The sequence below is a fragment of the Sminthopsis crassicaudata genome, chromosome 3 (assembly GCF_048593235.1).
Source record: "Sminthopsis crassicaudata isolate SCR6 chromosome 3, ASM4859323v1, whole genome shotgun sequence".
In the NCBI taxonomy this organism is placed as follows: domain Eukaryota; kingdom Metazoa; phylum Chordata; class Mammalia; order Dasyuromorphia; family Dasyuridae; genus Sminthopsis; species Sminthopsis crassicaudata.
The window spans coordinates 96,079,633-96,099,824 of NC_133619.1; the positions used below are offsets into that span (position 1 = coordinate 96,079,633).

The following is a 20,192-nucleotide window of genomic DNA, read 5'->3' on the forward strand; positions in this document are numbered from 1 at the left end:
GAAAACCCACAAGGAAGGAAAGAAAAGATGGACATCTCTGAATATAATATGCAGCATCTATTATATAGTCTTTCTTGAAATAGGAATGCATTGGTTTACATTTTGAATTTTCTCTTATGTTCTGCTGGGTACATGGCAATGTTGTTTTCTTTTTCTATTCTGTAAGTTTAAAATAAACAGATAGATAAACAAGTAAATAAATAAACAATGGGGAAAAACTTTATAACAGTATTTTTAATAGATGTACTATGCTAATAATTTATGCACCACATGGAATGGAATGCTTTCCCAACAAAGTAGTCTTGTGAAAATACTAAAATTGTTTAAGAAATGAACAAGCAACATATCATCCCTTTCATGCATAAAGTTATTCAAAAATGCTTTGCCAATGAGTTTATAGAATATAATAACCAAATAAAATAGTAAAACAATAATTACAAAAGCAGTTCTTCTATTCAGTGTGCAGAATATTAAAAATAAAAGAAAAAAACAAATAGCATTTTTTACTAAGACAATTTCTATCTAAATTTCAGTACAATGATGAGAAAAATGGAATAACAATGATAATAATAATGGTTACATTATACATAAAATTCAATTTCAAAATTCCTTTATCTATAAATTGATATCATATAGAGGGTAACTCTAAGCAGAGATTTTTGTTGATGCACATTGACTTGTAAAAGCCAACTCTATCTAATAGTACTAATTGCTTGTGTATAGCATATTATCTATCAACACATTTTAATGAGAATTTCCTATGTTCCTGGCATCATGATAGATAATGTGGGAAAAGTAGAAAATAGTTTTGTTGGGGAGAGGTTTCCCTAAGAATCCTTGAGCTATAATTATGAAGAGATGTTAAACATACAGGCAATGCTAAAAGACATAAGATAACGTAATCGCAATAAAATATGGTATAGTACATAAAGACTGATGGAGAAGAGAGAAATATAGGCTAAAATTGCTAAGCTAAAATTGTAGAGGAAAGTATACTTTCCTTGAATCTTGGCAATGCGTAAGTCAAGCTGGGGTAGGTGAGAGAAGATAAAATTATGAGGGAAGAAGTCCAATATGAGCAAAGATATGAAAGTAGAACAAGTTTCCCCTCTATAGAGAGGTCAATGGCTACTTGTAGATGGAATACACGAGAAGTAGTGGGAAGTAGATTTGTATAAATCTTTGTTGGATCATTTCAGTCATATCTGACTCTTCATGACCCTATTTTTGTGTTTTCTTGGCAAAGATACGAAAGTGGTTTGCCATTTCCTACTCTAATTCATTTTACAGATGAGGAACTGAGGCAAACAGGATTAAGTTATTTGTTCAGGGGGTCACATAGATAGTTAAGTGTCTGAGTCTGGATTTGAACTCATGAAGATGGAGATGAATTTTCCTGATTTCAAACCCAGTGTTCTATCCATTGTGTAAGGTAACACAATGGATAGAACACTGGGTTCGAAATCTGACTTGTCAGATAGAGACAAATTCTAAACTTTGCTCTGCTCTTTAAATGAGAAAAAAATACATTAGTATATTTGTTTATTGAAATAACCAAATAAATATTTTTATTTGTAGCCATGGCTTGTCTAAAATTCAAAATTATAATACTGACCCTTGGAGAAAATTGTTTGTGCTTAGTAAGGTGGCAAGGAGGAAGATCTCTGTTTTTGTAGAACGTATCAAAAAGTGGTATGTAGAGAGAGGAGTTACAAGGAGGAAGGAAGTGCTCATCCCTTGTCTACTAAAGCACACTGAGTCAAAGAACTCTATTTCTATGGTGATCTGTCACATTGCTGGAATTGTTTAACCCTTTTCCATTAACCTGCTTTTAAAAAATTGGATTAGTTCTTATGTGGAAATGCTGTGAAATACAATCAATTACAATCCCTCCCCTTTTTTTTCCCTTTCTTAGAATACTCTATCCTGATCACATCAACACTGCCCCTCACCTCTAATTAGACAGAATTGCACATCAATCTTCTAAAGAAAGGTGAAAGACCTCTATTTCTCAGTGGACATGTTGACTATAGACTTAAATAATGAAGTGAATTAGTTTTAATGTGGTCAGTTTTATTTTTCTCTTGATTCTTAAGAGATTTACTGATAGATACTATAGCATCACAATTTTAAAGACATTTTTATTTTTTAAAATTAATATTATTTAATTTTTCAAAGGTATTTCAAAGGTATCAATATTTCAAAGGACTTAATTTTCAGATCCTTTTGAACTCTTATAAAATAGAAACAAAATGTAAACCTTGCTATTCTAATAATTGGATGTTAAAGTAGCTTTCAAATGGTTTGACAAATTATACCTATATATACTTATATATACATACATATGCAAATACAATGCAATTTCAATAAATATATTCATTTAGAAAATATATTTTGTCTCTGAAGCTATAACGTTTTTATCATTGGAAAGTATTTTTGAAAAGCAATTCCTCCTTCTCCACCAAAAAAAGTTTACCTTACCTTTATTTTATGGCACCATAAATTTAGAAATGAAAAAAGATTTTAGAAATCCTGAGCCCAACAGGACTAGTGTACAGATTTTAAAAAAAGAAGTCCATAGAAATATATGATGTTCCAGAATCATTTACCTCATATATGTATGAAGCAGTCTTGGAATACAGGTCTTCCAGGTATCAGTGTGAAACTCTACTTACTACACTGCCTAATTATCTGGAATTCTAACTTGTTAATAAAACTTGATGCCCAATAGTCAACTATGCTCTCATCATAGGCATAATAACCTTATTTATTTAATTCTCCAGTCTTGTGCAATGAGCTGGCTAAGTTAACAGTTGTGAAAATATACTATTATATCAAATTTGGGAATGTGATGAATTATCATTGCTCAAATAAAGCCTACATTTTAGCTTCTGCACACCTTATTCCATGTATTAAATTTAATGCAAATTATGTATATTATTACTATTATGTGCAAGATTTTTTTTTTTTTTGCATTATTATATTATGGCCAAGGCCTCTAAATTATATAGTATGTGTGTCGATGTGTATATATATGTGTGTGTGTGTCTTTGTGTGTTAATGTAGGAGGAAATTCTAGACCACAGATTCAATTTACAAACTTAATAGTAGAAATAAAGAGCCATTAACTTTAAATCAATCCAGGCAAAATTAAGGGGCTTTCTCTCCCCTCCCCCGGTAATTTACTTCATTTAGCAAGTGAAATAGGTTTGCAACTATAGCTGTCACAGTATTCTAGTAGAAAAAGATTTTTATAATATATGTTTTTAGGTGGAAAAAAGCAAGTAGTTGCTAAATTTACTAAATTTTATTCTTTTTAATTTGACATGCAACTAGTGCGTCTTTTGTTTTGCTTTTCTTTTTATATTTTTTTTCAATTCAACTGCAATTTAAGGGGAAACATAAGATGAGAGAATATCAGGTTAAACTGTTTGGAGAGAAAAACTCATATAGTAAGAACATAATTACACAGGTGAAACCTTATCCCTAAGACTGGGGAGGGTTAATAGTAATGATTCCTAATAACGTACAGTGGGTTTCTGTAGCATCTATTTCCCCAGAAGCTCAATGTGCTCCTTGGATATTTTTTCTTCTTTATCTCTGTGAGGGAACTATATGACAGACAGGCAGTGTAAATGCATCCTTATTGTGAAAAGTAATGTGGGATCTGTTATTATCACAAGTGGTCAGGTTGTTGGTTTTGCCTCTCCTAAAAGACAGCACCTCCAGTGACACAGCTCTTAGAAATATCATGCTGGGTCATCATTGCAATACTGACTCTGAGGAAAGAGTGCCACCTACTGAATCAAATTTTTCGGGTGTGCCTGTTAGGTTGGTCTCCCAATTTTAGCTCTTCCCTATCCTGTTTTCCTGTAAGAATTGTCAGAATACTAACCTTTGGCAGTATAATGCTTTTAAGACTTACCTACCATCTTTTAAAGTTTATTTTAAAGATGCAGAAATCTATTTTTGTTATATAAATGCGTCTGACTCACAACTAACTTTTTGAATTAAAAGGACCAGAACTTATGAATGTGTACAGTCTTACAAATAAATTATTTCTTCAAAATAATCTCATCCCCCTTACCACCTTATCTGATATTACTAACAACCCACAAGGGGGAGCTAACATGTAACTTGTTGTTGGGTATCTTCTGAAGGAAGTCAGGATTGAGTAATTAAGACCTGTTGTTTCTGGATTCTAAACTCAATTTTGTCAAATTTTACCAGTAGGTTTTGTAAAGCTCAGGATTAAAAAAAAATCTACATGATAATTTTTAATTAAGGTAAAACAACTTCTTTTTGTATTTTCATCAAAACAATAGATATATTTGGTTCCAAAGCTCCAAATTATAAATTCTTATAATACATATACACACCCTTCCCACATACCACACATATATTCATGGCAATGCTGGTTACTTGTTAAATAACTTATAGTTTATAAATTATTTAATTTCATAAAAGCTTAAAAAATAACTTCTAAGGTACATCACTATGAATCAGTAACTAATAATGTCCATAACTGTAAAATGCTAACAACAAAACCCATAATGAATATATATTAATTATATCTTTACAATGAAGTAAAAGATACAAACCTTCCATATGTAAATTTCATTTCTACTTATAGTGAATCTCTCTTATTCTAGGCACTATTTGAGAACAACTTCACAATAGAAGAGCTCCTATTTAATGATTTTATTTATATGTTAATGTAAATGCTAATATTATAGAATACATATTCTATAACATAAATGTCAGACATATTCTGACCTATCCTTCTTAATTCTTCTAAATTCCAAGAATATAAAACAAAAACAGTCAATTTTAAATATCAAAATTAGATTTATCTTCCTTTGAGAGTGAGATTTCAAATTCCATTATAAGATATATGTACACACATGTGTGCATAGGCTACTGCTTGAAGAGGGAATTATTTAGAGAAGAGAGAATATCTCTAATATTAACTTTTTAAAGTGCTATAAGTTCTTTTAAAATTGCATCCAAGTGTACTCTATTCTCATAATTCAAATATAACATTCAGAAGAAAGTAACTCATGTTGGTAGTTATCCTGTTGATACTAGTGACCTGAACACTTGTTAAGAAGAAAGGACTTAATTTAAACTTCTAAAAAGAAAAAAAATCTCGTTTATCATGGAAACATAGCATGCTCTCAAAAGTGTCTATGGCAGACAAAGAGAAATATTGAACCTAATAAAATGCAGGACCATCCTACTAAAATATTTCAGTCATTCAAATGTGGTGAAATGATTACAAATATTTTTGACAATCATAAAATCCGATTATTCAGACATTACAAAAAGATATTTTAAAAATAAAATCAAAATAGGAGAAAAAGCAAGGAAGGAAATAAGGAGAAGCCTGCATTTCAGTCATAACATTATTTTTCACTCTTCATAGCTTCAGCTAAATGGAAAAGGGTACTAGCTGACTTGAAAAATAAACTGGCACCAAACATCTTCTTTCAAGGAAGACATCTTATTTTAGAAGAACTCTGGCAGGGCAAGTTTTTGAATCATATTACTGCAGTTGCTATTAAGACTTCTAAGAACTTCTTAACTGTCTCTTTATGAAGTGCTTGTTTGGGCATAATATTTAATTCACTTACTCAGAAAAGCAATGCAATTCTGTATAGAAATACCACCTCAACTTTTCCCCCATCTTCCTCAAGGAAATATATTTTAAAAAATTATTTTGTATAGAAACCCAGTTCCATCACCTTCCCCTGGGATGGAATAGTCTTTCATTTAATATTCTCCTGATTAGTGTCAGTAATCAAAGTAATGGAAAGGGTATTGTATTGTCTAAATAAAAGCCTACATAAAAAGGAAGGTTTGTTTACCTTCTAGTCTAAGAATTTTTAAACACATATCAACATTCCATATTTGAAATTCTCCAGATTAGCATAATATATTAATGTACAATCTCCTTTCATTTATATAGCAGCTTTCTTTTAAGAAACTCTAAACTGTTTATTTTCAGTGAACATGTATATGCATTGATATTGTGTAAATCATCTAGAATACTTTGGATTTTCAATAAATATTTATTAACAATGGTGGTAATATAATTTCATTAGAGTTTTGAAGCATTTTTTTGTAATTACTACTAATCAGTTTGAAACTAGTCTTTTTGTAACTGTAAATTCAGCTACATGAGATTGAATGCGGTTAAATCAATAGTCAGATACATAGGCAAACTGTCACCAAACTGTAATTTGTCCCCAGTACAATCTAATTTACATCTAATTTATATTTTTAGGGATGGGAAAGAATTGAGGGAATCAGACTGCATGCCCTTATTTTCATCACACATTTGAAAAATGTATAGTATTAAAGAAATCAGGAGCAATCTCCCAAGAATCATCCCTGAAAATCCTATGAAAGGAAATCTTCTGTTAGGTAAAAGAAGTCAAAGCCCAAAATAGGATTTTCAAAGTCAAAAGTAACTATGAATAGGGAAGAACTCACAAAAGGGAGTGTCATTCTCAACAACCATTTCAAAAAAGTAAAATTTCCACTTAAAATTGAGTTTTAAAAAAGTATCTAAAGAGGAAAACTCATTTTGGTACACAACAAACTTTCCATATTCCTACAGATTAGATAGAAAGTACAGCATATCTTCTCTAAATCTGATTCACTCTCCAGTTGGCCCCACTTCCATCAGCATATGCCATAAATACACACTATTCCTGCTCAATACACTAGAGGGAGTCAGGGCATAATTACATAAGGGTTTTACATATACATATATTATATGAAAATATGTACATGTATACATGCCTATTAACATAACATTATTTCATTAACTATCCTCTGGGATTTAACCTTTCTGGATTTAACAGCTATTATAAAAAACTTATTTATGTATGTATTACCACATACATGTCTCTCCATATCTTGTTAGAAAGGGGTTAAAAAACAATTACCAAGGCAGTGTGTAACCATCTAAAGTGCCTTGCATGACTATCTTTCAAGTATTGTGTAGTCTCCATAAATAAAAAATTTCAAATGCTTAGAAATCAATTAATTAATTATGTTCAGTCCATCTCTTTTAGAATTAAGAAATTATCTAGTGATTTTAATATCCATAAAACAGCATCTTCCATGTTTGTGGTACAAGGACAGCTCTGTACACATTAGCACCAAAGTGCCTGATGTCCTTCAATTATACTTTGCAGGCAACTCATACATCCAACTTATTTGCAAAACAAGCCCAGCTTTCACAAAGCATTGCATTCCTGATGATTAACTGCAAAATCCTACCCCAAGAGAAACTATCCATTTTGAAATTACAGTCGTCCCAGGACTTGAAATTCTATTAAAAAGAGCAGTGATTTTAATTTCTAAAATCATTAGAGGGGTTCTTGATTTCCTAGTATTTATAGATGCACACAATACTGATTCTAACTTCAGATTAAAGGTTACCCTTCCAAAGAAAATCCTCAGAGAAATTTAAAACAAAACAAAACAAAATAAAACAAAAAAAACAAAACAAAACAAAAAACAACTCTTTTTACCTGAACCTTAAAAAAATTACCCTGTAATAATTTATATACATGTGTCTGTCTGTCTATCTATCTTACTTATAATAGATCTGGATATGATTTTCTTTGTATCCTGAATGATTCAAGTTACAGGTTTGTACATTCATCATACACAATTTATAAATGGCAACTCAACTTTATATTTATGAATCCTGATCAATATTCCAGCAATCAAAACACTCACCTCTTATTTTTCCTATTTCAATATTCCAATTTTCTCTTTGCACTAAACCTTTCCCCAGGATGGCAGCATCTCAAACAAATTCAGCATCCCTCAGTCCCCACATGTTGATGTTCGAAGAGTTTGGAAAGCAAGGCAGAATCCATGATTCGGGAATGAAGCACAGTCGTAGAGAAGTGAGATGAAATGAAGCAGGATTTTTTTTTTTTTTTTTAAACCATAGTGCTACTTAGAAAACAGAAGGCTTAAAGAAAATATCAAAACAATCCAAAGCACTCTCCAAAGCTACTATTAGAGAAACTTATTTTTTCTGGGGTTTATATTCCTTTTTACCATTTGAAAAAAAATATGCTGAAAGAATGTAGAAGCTACTTGCAAAATGAGCACCAAAGGTTATATGATCTTTCGAAGACAGAAGTTGAAATTAAATTATAAAGGTTTTTTAAAGAGGGTTGAGAGAAAGTCCCATGACTAATGTATGGGGGCGGGGAGGGCTCTGGCTTTTGGGGAACCTAGGAGGAAGATCGCTGTTTGTTGATGCTTAGATTGAAATAGGGGTAACCGAGGGGCGTTGGCCCCTGAGTATTATAAACCTGATTTAATTTGTGGCAGTCTAAGCTTCTGGCATAGTTGATGCGTGTCTCTTTAAAAGAGAGGCGTTTTTACATTGCTGATACAGTGTATCTATCATTGCGGTTTTGCTTTTCCTCTAAAACACTTTAATAATCGAGTGACTCTCATTGCACGGATACACGGGGACAGCCGATTTTCCCCGAGGTTGAAGAAAGTTGCATATCGATTCCTGTTACAAGCTGCAGACGTACACGCGTGCAGTCACGCGCGCTCTCTTTCTCACACACACATACATATAGCTGCATTGCTTTCAGAATAAGCTACATTGAGACAACTGAAGTGTGCACAAGAGTGTCTATTTTCTGACAACGTCTGTGCATGTATGTGTATGAGTGCATGTGTGTATGTGTGTGTGTGTGTGTGTGTGTGTGTGTATGTGTGTGTGTGTTAGAGAAATAGAGACCTAATCCAGCATCTACTGCAAGGTTCCGAATCCTACACACACCCTGGGATCCCGCTTTCCTATGTTTCTTTAACACAGAGAAAAAATAAATTGCTTTCAACCCCTCACCCCCCTTTCCCCACCTCGTTTTCTAGTGGAAGACCATGGAGAAAGCTTTTTATATGTAGTTAAAAGGCCACAGAGACTCTGCAGTGTAGAAATGAGGCGCTGCAGTTTACAAGCGACAAGCCCTTCTCACATTGTTAGTCTCCAATCTAACTGATCTAATCAATGACACCGAAGCATTGGGGATTCTAGCACCGCCTCCACAAGCCTTTTAGCTCTTTTTCATTGGAAGCCAGAATAGGAGGCAGGTTCTTATTCTTAATGTTGATTGGCTGGCAGAGAATCAGTATCAATGTTTAAGCAGCGGCGTGAGGTGAATAGAGTCAGTCAGCAAGAGGCACTGGGAGAGAGCGAGAGGGCTGGGAGCCCAGCAAATGCAGCAGCAGCAGAAGAGAGACTGAAGAGACGCTACTCCAACTGTTGAATTGAATTCTTCTTATTATTAATTTTAATTTTCTTCACTCGGTTTCGGAGATGGATTTATTTTCTCTGAAACCAGAACATCTTTTCCATGCTATTGGCTGATCCTGATGAATGCCTGATTGAAAGAGGCCACCCACCCATAACAGAGAGGGGGAAATACCCCACTACAACAGATTGCAGAATTAACTATGCACGTTGGGTCTGGACTTTTATGAATAGAGGACAATTGGCGGGGGGGATACCGAACTGAGAGCCGAGATTGAGCTGTGGAGAGTTACTGGAAACCTACAACATATATATGTATATTACATATATATACATATTTTATTTCCCTAAAAATCAGAAACATCTCGGGGTGACTCACGCCTAAAATAGAGGACAGAATTAAAAAAAAAAAATACACCCAGCAAAGCAGACGCCTTCTCGGTGCTGTGGATAAAAGCCTTGTTTTCCTGATCCTCAGCCTCCCGGAGAAAGAGGTATAGTAAAAGTGCAGCTGGATTCAACACCCCCTCCCTTCCTCCTTTTTCTTCTTCTTCAAAACATGATTCTGATTTTTCTATCTATAGAGTGAGTCAGAGAAGTGTTAGGAAGAAGCTGCAACTAATGTCTATGAAGGGAGGAACATGAGGCGATAGTGAATGCGATTTGTTCCGCTGGATCTGACTCATCCAGCAGATTGGAACACCTGAATTTCTGGATGTGTCATTCACTTATTTTGGGGGTGTTTTAAGAATCTGAAAATTAAAAACGACAACAAAAAACCCACTTCTATCTAATAGACCCCCGAAAGGTAAATCGTCCTGACTTGGCTTATTGCTGCTGTTGCTACTCCCTATACCAAGATGTCCAGAAAGATCGTTTGAGCCTGAGACTGCAGAATGCATTACACCAAACATTAATTTGTATTTGTCTAATTCATTCCCCTTTTGAAACAAAACAAAAAAAGGACATACTTTATTCGCTTAAAATATTTACCACTTTTATTCATCGCCAAGATTTTCTTTTCTAAATGAAGAGGATTGGGAGGCGGCAGAGCTATTGGAAGGAGATGCTGAATAGAAAGAAAAAAGAAGCACTTGACAGCACAGCCCTGTGAATGCAGAGACTGTTTCCCTTTTAGCCACAGACAAAGTGTATGTATGTGTGTGAGTACTGGGTGGATTTTCTCGCTTTTCCTTCTTTTTTCCCTCCTCCCTCAATTCTGAACATTCAACCATGGGTTGCCTGTTGATTTCCTTTCTATTGGAGAGGAAAGCAAACTGGAATTAAACTGCATCGAGCAAAGTGCTGTTCCCTGAGAGGATGTGGTGGTGGCGGCTGCTACTGGCCTGTCTTAGAGAAATCCAAGAGTGTATATGCGAATGAACATAGACTGAGATATTTTTTCTTTCCTGTACACACATAACGCATAGACACTGCTGCTGCTGATCTGGTTGGGGGTTTCCTAGTTTCGGGGGAGCATTTTTCAAGACGAGAGGGCGGAGGCTGGTAAAGGGAGGAAACTACAAATCCGGACACTAGTTCTTTGCTCTGCATTCTCCCCCCTCCCCCCCTCCGCCTCCCTTGGGTTGCTCGGAAAGGAAAGGGAGAACTACGCCTGCCAGCGAGATGCAGTCCGCCGCTGCCGCCGCCGCCGCCGCTGCAAGCAATGCAAGATTAGATCTCTAAATGCAGCAAAACACTCCCTGAAAACCAACAAGCCCGCGAGGCCACCAGACATTTCTCTGTACACAAGGGAGGGCTTCAAATCTATTTCCGAGACTCGTCTGTTTCCTTTCCCTTATCCCCGTCAATCTCATCACTGGAGATGAGTAACAAGTAAGGATTTCACTTTACGATCCTGCTTAGAGACACACCTCCCGCTCTCTTTATTTCCCTCCGCCTCTATTTTTAATAGTATTTCCGAGACTGCGTGTGAGAGTGGCTTTTCAGCGCACTGGTGGAGGGGAAAAGAGAAAAGAAAAGAAAAACCCTGCGTATTTTAAAAACCCATTATCGCTGCCTCCTTCCTCCTTCTTCCTTCCTCCCTTCTCCCCCCGGACGATTTTTTCTTCTTATCATCCACCTCATCGCTGAAGTTTGTGGAGCCTGAACTAGAGCTGGGGTTTTCCTGTAGATACGAAGCGCTTGTTTTACCCCTGCGCTCGGAAGCTGCTATTATTTTCACTCAGTGACCCTTAAGCTACGGTCCATTTGCTGCTCCTCGCTCTGGGCAGATGCTGTAGCTCAACAGGTTCAAGGAACTTGGTGAAGAAATAAGAAGAGCCTGAATCAAAAAGCAGCTAGAGGGAGAAGAGAGACAGATCCTGTCTCACGCACGCATACACACAGGAGCACACACACACACAACCCTGTTGTGTTGCACGCTCGCAGCACACAGACACGCACGTCCTGCAGCTCCTGCCCCCACCCCGTTGGTCTGGGATGTACCTTTCCATCTGTTGCTGTTTCTTGCTCTGGGCTCCCGCCCTCACGCTCAAGAACCTCAATTACTCGGTGCCGGAGGAGCAAGGGGCCGGCACCGTGATAGGCAACATCGGAAAAGATGCGAGGCTGCCACAGCAGGGGCTTCTGCCCCCGGAGCGAGGAGGCGGCGGCGGTGTCAGCATCGGAGCCGGGCGCGGCAAATCGGGCAGCTACCGGGTCTTGGAGAACTCGGCGCCCCACTTACTGGATGTGGACGCTGACAGCGGACTTCTCTACACTAAGCAGCGCATTGACCGAGAGTCCCTGTGCCGCCACAACGCCAAGTGCCAGCTCTCCCTAGAGGTCTTCGCCAACGACAAAGAGATCTGCATGATCAAAGTGGAAATCCAAGATATCAACGACAATGCGCCCTCCTTCCCCTCAGACCAGATTGAGATGGACATTTCAGAGAATGCCGCTCCAGGGACTCGCTTCCCACTCACCAGCGCCCACGATCCAGACGCCGGTGACAACGGTCTCCGCACTTACCTGCTTACCCGCGACGACCACGGCCTCTTCGCCCTGGACGTCAAGTCCCGCGGAGATGGCACCAAGTTCCCAGAGCTGGTAATTCAGAAGGCACTGGACCGTGAGCAACAGAATCACCACACCCTAGTGCTGACCGCCCTGGACGGCGGAGAACCGCCCCGTTCAGCCACCATGCAGATCAATGTGAAGGTAATCGACTCCAACGATAACAGTCCCGTCTTCGAGGCTCCCTCCTACCTGGTGGAGCTGCCCGAAAATTCCCCGCTGGGCACGGTAGTTATTGACCTCAATGCCACAGACGCTGATGAGGGTCAGAATGGCGAGGTGTTATACTCCTTCAGCAGCTATGTGCCAGACCGGGTGCGGGAGCTCTTTTCTATTGACCCCAAAACGGGACTGATCCGCGTCAAAGGTAACCTCGACTATGAAGAGAACAGCCTAGTGGAGATTGACGTACAGGCCCGGGACCTGGGGCCCAACCCCATTCCGGCCCATTGCAAGGTCACGGTCAAGCTGATAGACCGCAACGACAATGCGCCCTCCATAGGCTTTGTCTCCGTGCGCCAGGGGGCGCTGAGTGAGGCCGCCCCACCGGGCACTGTCATCGCCCTGGTGCGGGTCACTGATAGGGACTCAGGCAAGAATGGGCAGCTGCAATGTCGCGTCCTGGGCGGAGGAGGGTCGGGAGGGGGACTTGTAGGGAGTGGGACCGGAGGCCCGGTGCCCTTCAAATTAGAAGAGAACTATGATAACTTCTACACAGTAGTGACTGACCGGCCGTTGGACAGAGAGACCCAGGATGAGTACAATGTTACCATCGTGGCTCGAGACGGAGGCTCTCCCTCTCTAAACTCCACGAAGTCCTTCTCTGTGAAAATCCTGGACGAGAATGACAATCCGCCTCGCTTCACCAAGGGACTTTACGTGCTGCAGGTGCACGAGAATAACATCCCCGGTGAGTACCTGGGTTCTGTGCTGGCACACGATCCCGACCTGGGCCAAAACGGCACTGTGTCCTACTCCATAGTACCCTCACATATCGGGGACGTGTCTATCTATACCTATGTGTCTGTGAACCCCACGAACGGAGCGATCTATGCTTTGCGCTCCTTCAACTATGAGCAGACCAAAGCCTTTGAGTTTAAAGTATTAGCTAAGGACTCAGGCGCCCCGGCTCACTTAGAGAGCAATGCCACGGTGCGAGTGACTGTGCTGGACGTGAATGACAACGCACCTGTGATAGTGCTTCCCACTCTGCAAAATGACACAGCCGAGCTGCAGGTGCCGCGGAACGCCGGCTTGGGCTATTTAGTGAGCACCGTGCGGGCACTGGATAGCGACTTCGGGGAGAGCGGGAGGCTCACGTATGAGATTGTGGACGGCAACGAGGACAACCTGTTCGAGATCGACCCGTCCAGCGGCGAGATCCGCACCTTGCACCCTTTCTGGGAAGACGTGACCCCCGTGGTAGAGCTGGTGGTAAAGGTGACGGATCACGGGAAGCCTACCCTCTCAGCCGTAGCTAAGCTCATCATCCGCTCCGTGAGCGGCTCTCTTCCCGAGGGTGTGCCCAGAGTGAATGGAGAGCAGCACCACTGGGACATGTCCCTACCACTGATAGTCACCCTGAGCACCATCTCCATTATCCTCCTAGCGGCCATGATCACCATCGCGGTCAAGTGCAAGCGGGAGAACAAGGAGATCCGAACTTACAACTGCCGCATCGCAGAATACAGCCACCCGCAGCTGGGCGGGGGCAAGGGAAAAAAGAAGAAGATCAACAAGAATGATATCATGTTAGTGCAGAGCGAGGTGGAGGAGAGAAATGCCATGAATGTCATGAATGTGGTGAGCAGCCCCTCCTTGGCCACCTCCCCCATGTACTTTGACTATCAGACCCGACTGCCCCTCAGCTCGCCCAGGTCTGAGGTGATGTACCTGAAACCTGCCTCCAACAACCTGACTGTTCCTCAGGGGCATGGGGGCTGCCACACCAGCTTCACTGGACAAGGGACTAATGCAACCGAGACCCCCTCCACTCGGATGTCCATAATTCAGGTAGGAGACTTTTAGCATAACCTGGGACTTCTTTAAAGATTTGTTTTTGGAGTTGTCCTGACACCTATCGAACAGGACTGAGACACTGCCAACAGCAGTGAAACCCTCTGGTTTACATTCTGAACACTGTGTGTGTACATATTATAAGATATACACAGAAGTATCATCCATGTATGTAAATAACAGCACAAAAATTACAAGATGTAAATGTCTTGTTTCTGTTACTTATTTTAACGTGTTTTTTTTTTTTTTAAGACTTCATTTAAAACAAATCATTGAGCAGTGTTCAGTGTTTGTGGTTTGGTTTGTTTTATTTTTTATTAGGACATATTTCATTTTATAAGAAATAACAAAGAACCCTCCCACCTTTGGGAACTTTTGTTTGATTTGTTACTGGTTCTTTGTTAACACCGTAAAAAATTTTTTTTTTTTTTTTTTTTTTTTAATGTATGCTACAAAATGAAAATGTTATACGGGAACAAATAAAAAATAGCGGTCAGATTTCCAGTAGCCTGAATCAGTGTGAACTATTGTTTACACTAATGTATTTAAATATTAGTTTTATCAAAGCACATTTTAATCCTACATGGATCTAATTTAACAGTCAGATTGAAGTACATCTTAATTTATTAGTGTACTTTAATTTTTTAAATCATAGATACACTTTGAAACTACTTTTTAAAAGTTTGGATGAAGAAAGGCTCTGGATAATGACTATTACTATATTTAAAATGTCTCATTTATGTTATCTAGTTGTTTTCCTAATAATCTTTTCTGAGTCTTTGGAAAAGTGAATTGAGTGTATCAGAAGAAAAAAAAAAGGTGACACAGACTTATTTTGTGTTCCTTGAAAATGGGAGGAAAAGTTACACTATAGTCACTTGATGTACCAAAAAAAAAAAATTAACAATAAAATAAAATAATATTTAAAATGCATTTAAATTAATGAACTGTATATTTGATATGAAAAGAAAATTTCAAATTCCCCAGAACTTTAAATAGATAGGTGTATATAAATACATATATGCAAACATATATTCTATGCTTTAAATTAAAGGCCATTGACACATGGTAAAGGGAAAAATCCTGAACTTTGAAACAGCATAGGTACCTTGATAAATGTAGAAAGACTCCCTCTGCACTAATCAATTGGAGTTATTCCTCAAACCATTGTGGAGTTGTTTCACAATAGCAACTTCATTTTATGGTTAATATGCATTTGCATTGCTTCCAATTTACTTTTAATGGAGATAATACTTGAAATCTAAAATTGAACTTATTAGAAAGTGACACTTTAGGGAAGATGAACAATGTTGGAGGTAAAAGCAAGATAATTGATTTTTACACTTAGGTGCTTTACAAATCAAATAACTTTGGATGGCACTTGTTTTGGGTAGTTTTTTATTTATTGTTAAACTTGAATGCTCAAAATGCTAAGTCCATTCTTTTTTTGTTTTTGTTTTTGCATATAACTGTAATATTTGCTAAAAAGAAGCAAATTATATTTTCCCACAATAATGTAATATCTCCATAACGTAACTAATACATGTACTAATTAATGCTGCTGAATTTGAAGCTATCATTTGTAGTGTTAAATCCCAATGGTTGGAGTTTTTTTATTTATTCATTTTTTACAGTGTTTACTGTATACTTAAACGTGATTTTTTTTTTTTTTTTGAGATCTATATAAAACTGAAAGAGGAAATTCCTCCCTTAAAAAGGTGTTTTGTGGTTTCTATGAAAGTCTGTCTGTGGCTATTAAATATTCTTTTTATGGTTATCTACATCTCTAAGAAGAGAGTTTTATGCTAACAAATTTATATGTAGGTATTTATTAGATAAATGCACAAATATATTGCCTTCAATTGCCTTCACTTCTTTTTTTTTTTTTTTTTTTTTTTTAAACTTCCTTGCCTAAAACGTTGTAATATGGTAGGTAAATTCTCAGGCTCTAACTATTTATCTCCCCAAGTCAAATTCTTGTTGGAATTTCCAATGGAAATGGAATTGAAGTAGGAGAATACCTAAAGAGTCTGAAGCATTAGTTATATTGGGCAGGATATATCTGGGATTGAATCAGCTATATTATTTTGAAGGGACAGGTTCCAAGTGTTTCCACAAACACTTGGGAAGGCTTTGATCTGTCCCAAACTAGAACCTACTTAGTAGACTGAGTTCCTTTAAAATTAAAAAATATATATATATCGGTTCCAACACAAAAAATTTCATATTTAGTTTGAAGAAAGCAAAGAACATCTCATCTCTGTTCTTTCCTTTTTCCCCATTAAAAATATATTTCAGCAAAATATCTAATAAATGTTGTTTGTGAAATTAATTTTAGTTTTAGAAGGTGAAACAAGCTATGGTCCAGACATGATATTCTTTGGTGTGGGACCTCCACTAAAATAGATCAGTGATAGTCTTGACACTTATTTGGGAAAGAGGGGGTACAGAGAAGTTATGTGACTTGCCCAATCATACAATAAATCAGATGGTGTGTCAGACTTGAATTCAGTCTTTCAGAATTCTGAGGCCTATCCTCTTATCCTTTCCTTTAAAAATTGTTTAACATTTTTGTCAACATTATATTCATCATTTTTTTCTTCTTCAAAGTTGTCCTCCCTTTGGTGCTTCTATATGTGGCCTGGAATTCCTTTAAGAACACCCTTGGGGACTTGCCTCCTTTTATCATCCACCTGATTAGCATGGCATACTTTGGCTTATGTTGCACACCTATGTTTATTTACTTTTTAGGTATATGTGGTTTAACTCTAAATATAATGTATTTGATCTATTAAATTAAGGACAATAATGGTCCTTTTAATTTAGTTATTGTTTTGCAAATGCTTTAAAATGGAGCACAATACTTTAAGCACCTAGGTACACCATCATCTTACTTTGGGTTAATAAGATGGTTTTACGCTCTTATACTCACTGCAGAAATATACAACTGAATAAAAACTTGACATGAAACTCTGGGTAGATATTATAGCTATGTAATATATATTGGATTTACTTGTGTAAGCAAAGAAAGTTCAGTACTGAGGTACTGAGGTTTACTTATAAGTATGTTAAGTACTAACAGAACTACTAAATCTCACATTTTATGTCTGTCCAAAGTAAAATTATATATATATATATATATATATGTATATATATACATATATATGTATATATGTATGTATGTATAATATGAGAACTGTACAGATTTCAAAAATTGTGGCTATATTTTGTAGGCACACCTGTGTCAAAACCATACTTTGATTGAATTTAGATGCAACAGTAAGAGTTCTATTCATGCCACAGTCAAAATAAAGCACTATTTTATTCACTGTTAACATTAGGACAAATTCTAATATACTATTTGTCAGCTAAACTAGCAGAAATCCAAACTGTGCAAAAACATTTAAATATCATATGTTTTCTCCACAGATTCTTTATAGAGAAGCAGTGATGTAAAAGATGGATATATACTTTTCTAACCATCTAGTAGTTATAGTCCAAAGCTTAGCCAATGGACACAGGAAGTAGAAATGCTTTTTAATATATTTTTAGATAATTTATTAATTTAAATTATATGATTAGGAAACATTCAATGGCCACTTTCTTTGGGGAACATTGATGGGACAAAAGGAATTTGGGTTTAAGATAAATTTTTTTACTAGAAAAGATCAAATGAGGCTTTAAGTGTCCTTTTCTACATTCTGACAAATATGCATACCTTAGGGAATTCTCATGTGGCATGCTAAAATGAAGCACCAATCATTAATGATACTTGAAAGCAGCCACTGTTCATGTTCTGCTAACAAAGGTAATAAGTCTCAGAATAACTCTATCAGGAGCTGATTTGGGGAGGGGGAAGAAGATAATCCTCTAGAAGCTGGAGGAATCCCAAGTTTTCTTGCTGCTCTAATGCCTTCAGACTTTCTATAATGTTACTGCAAGAAACTTTTATGAGCACCCTGAGAAGGAATTATGCTTAGTTTACATTTTTACTACAAGTGAAATAATTAAAAGAAAAAAAAAAGCAGTTGCATTCTTTTCTAGTGTTTTAAAACTCCAATTTCAAATAACTTCTATTAACTTCAACTTCATAGACTTTGCAGAAATGGTATAAGATCTTCTTGATTTGTTACAGACTTTTCAGTCAAAGAAAATGAAGTACATGTTTTCAGAAGAAAAATGCACACTTGAAATATGCATCATTTAGCTAAGGTAGTTCTCCAATGTTTGCCCAAAATTCTAAATGTAATTAAATTAGTGAGAAATAGGTAAATGAAATGTGTGGAAAGAAGAGAGGATCACAAGTAGCCTTAGCACTTTTGAGTAAAAAAAAGGTAAAGAGAAACTTCTAGTTGCTTTATTGATCCAATTGGATAATGCCTAATGCAATCCATGAGGCAAATGAATGGTTTTGAGTTGCTGGAAGCTAACTTAGGGATGTGGTACAGCCAACTCTACTGGACATTTTTATGTGTTCACCCTCTCCAAATTCTCAGGAGCCATAAAGATTGAGTTTGGAGATTCACCAGATTCATACTTTGTCGATTATACAGAATTAAGCTAAAATATTTTTCAGTTTATTTTTTGTAAGGTAAAATAACATTTATGTCCTTTGGCTCATAAATGACAGGTTAACTGGCAGATTTACTCACCCGTTATTCTAGTCAATATTCAAATTGCACAGACATGTGCAACCTGATTTCTTTTTTTTACCTCACAACATTTATGGAATAATACAATAGAACTTAAAACAAACAACCAAATACACACACACACACACACATACACACACACACACACAAACAAACAAACAAACAAACAAAAAAAAAAACCTCTGAGATTCAGGGAAGCTGTTAAAAGCCAAATGATACATTGCTAATTGGCACCATTGCCCAGAACAGAATCTAAGTTTATTCACTCCCAGTCAAGTGTTTTTTAGACTCAAACCCTGATATCTCAGGTTATTTTGAGTGTCTGGGACTTGGTATGTATGAGAATATCCTTTGATATATCTCAACATAGACCTTAGTTTGGTCATTGGTATAATTTAAGTGTTTAATACAAGTTCTTAAAGATGAAGTTAAAATGACACATAGAGAAAAATCTTACCAAGTTAAAAAATCATAAAATGATGTATTAGCCACAAAGTGTGCCTTATACAACTTGGTGAATAAATGACTTCACTTGCGAGAGTTTATATATATATATATATATATATATATATATATATATACTTAATTATTTTCTCAGTATGTAGTGGGCACATAGGATTATTTTAAAAGCAAACATTGATGCTATCTTAAAGTTTACATATTTTATTCTAAACTTTACATATATTACTCTTAAGGCAATCTTAATTTTCAAGCAGACTGAAGGATAGGTCAAATTCATATATTCAAGAAAAAATTCTGAAATTAAGGTTTCCTCGTAGCATTATTTAAAACTAGATTTTTCTGTGTTTCCTCTTTATAGATTAATTGACTACTTTTTTTTTGCTATTGCATCACTTGTGTAATATGTCATCACAAATTTTTATAAAGAAACATGTATGTTATCAAAAAACAAAACCACCCAAACCAAACAAAGCCATTTACCAAAATATATTATAGACAAGATCTAAATTGATGACGGTTTTTATGTTTGGAAAAAGAAAAATCATTTCTAAATATAATGTAAAGCACTAAAGTGTTTGTGTTTCACTTTTTAAAGAATGAAGCATTGATTTGAAATGTAATTCATGTATATATTTACATGTGTATATATAATGCATACATACTTATTAATTTCAGCAAGAATACTCTTCTACAATTTTTCCTCATTACATAAATAACTTCATTACAATCTTATAGCTATTAGG

General features: G+C 36.6%; 1 protein-coding gene and 1 long non-coding RNA gene across 7 annotated transcripts in view; one reads left to right on the forward strand and one right to left on the reverse strand.

Moving 5' to 3' along the window:
* The window catches only part of LOC141560657 (uncharacterized), a 101,889-nt gene extending 89,217 nt beyond the window's left edge, over positions 1 to 12,672 (reverse strand). Inside the window, exon 1 of one of the 3 annotated variants that reach the window (XR_012487770.1) lies at positions 12,275 to 12,672. This is a non-coding gene — a long non-coding RNA (uncharacterized LOC141560657). Of the gene's footprint in view, positions 1 to 7,755; positions 8,552 to 12,274 lie in introns of those variants that run through there. The other 2 variants (XR_012487769.1, XR_012487771.1) reach the window with 2 other exon arrangements.
* PCDH17 (protocadherin 17) overlaps positions 9,210 to 20,192 on the forward strand; it is a 119,318-nt gene continuing 108,335 nt past the window's right edge. For all 4 annotated transcript variants that reach the window (XM_074299209.1, XM_074299211.1, XM_074299210.1 and 1 more), the window contains exon 1: positions 9,210 to 14,332. In XM_074299209.1, the coding sequence (XP_074155310.1) occupies positions 11,744 to 14,332 (2,589 nt within the window). In that variant the 5' untranslated portion in view covers positions 9,210 to 11,743. The remainder of the gene's footprint in view (positions 14,333 to 20,192) is intronic.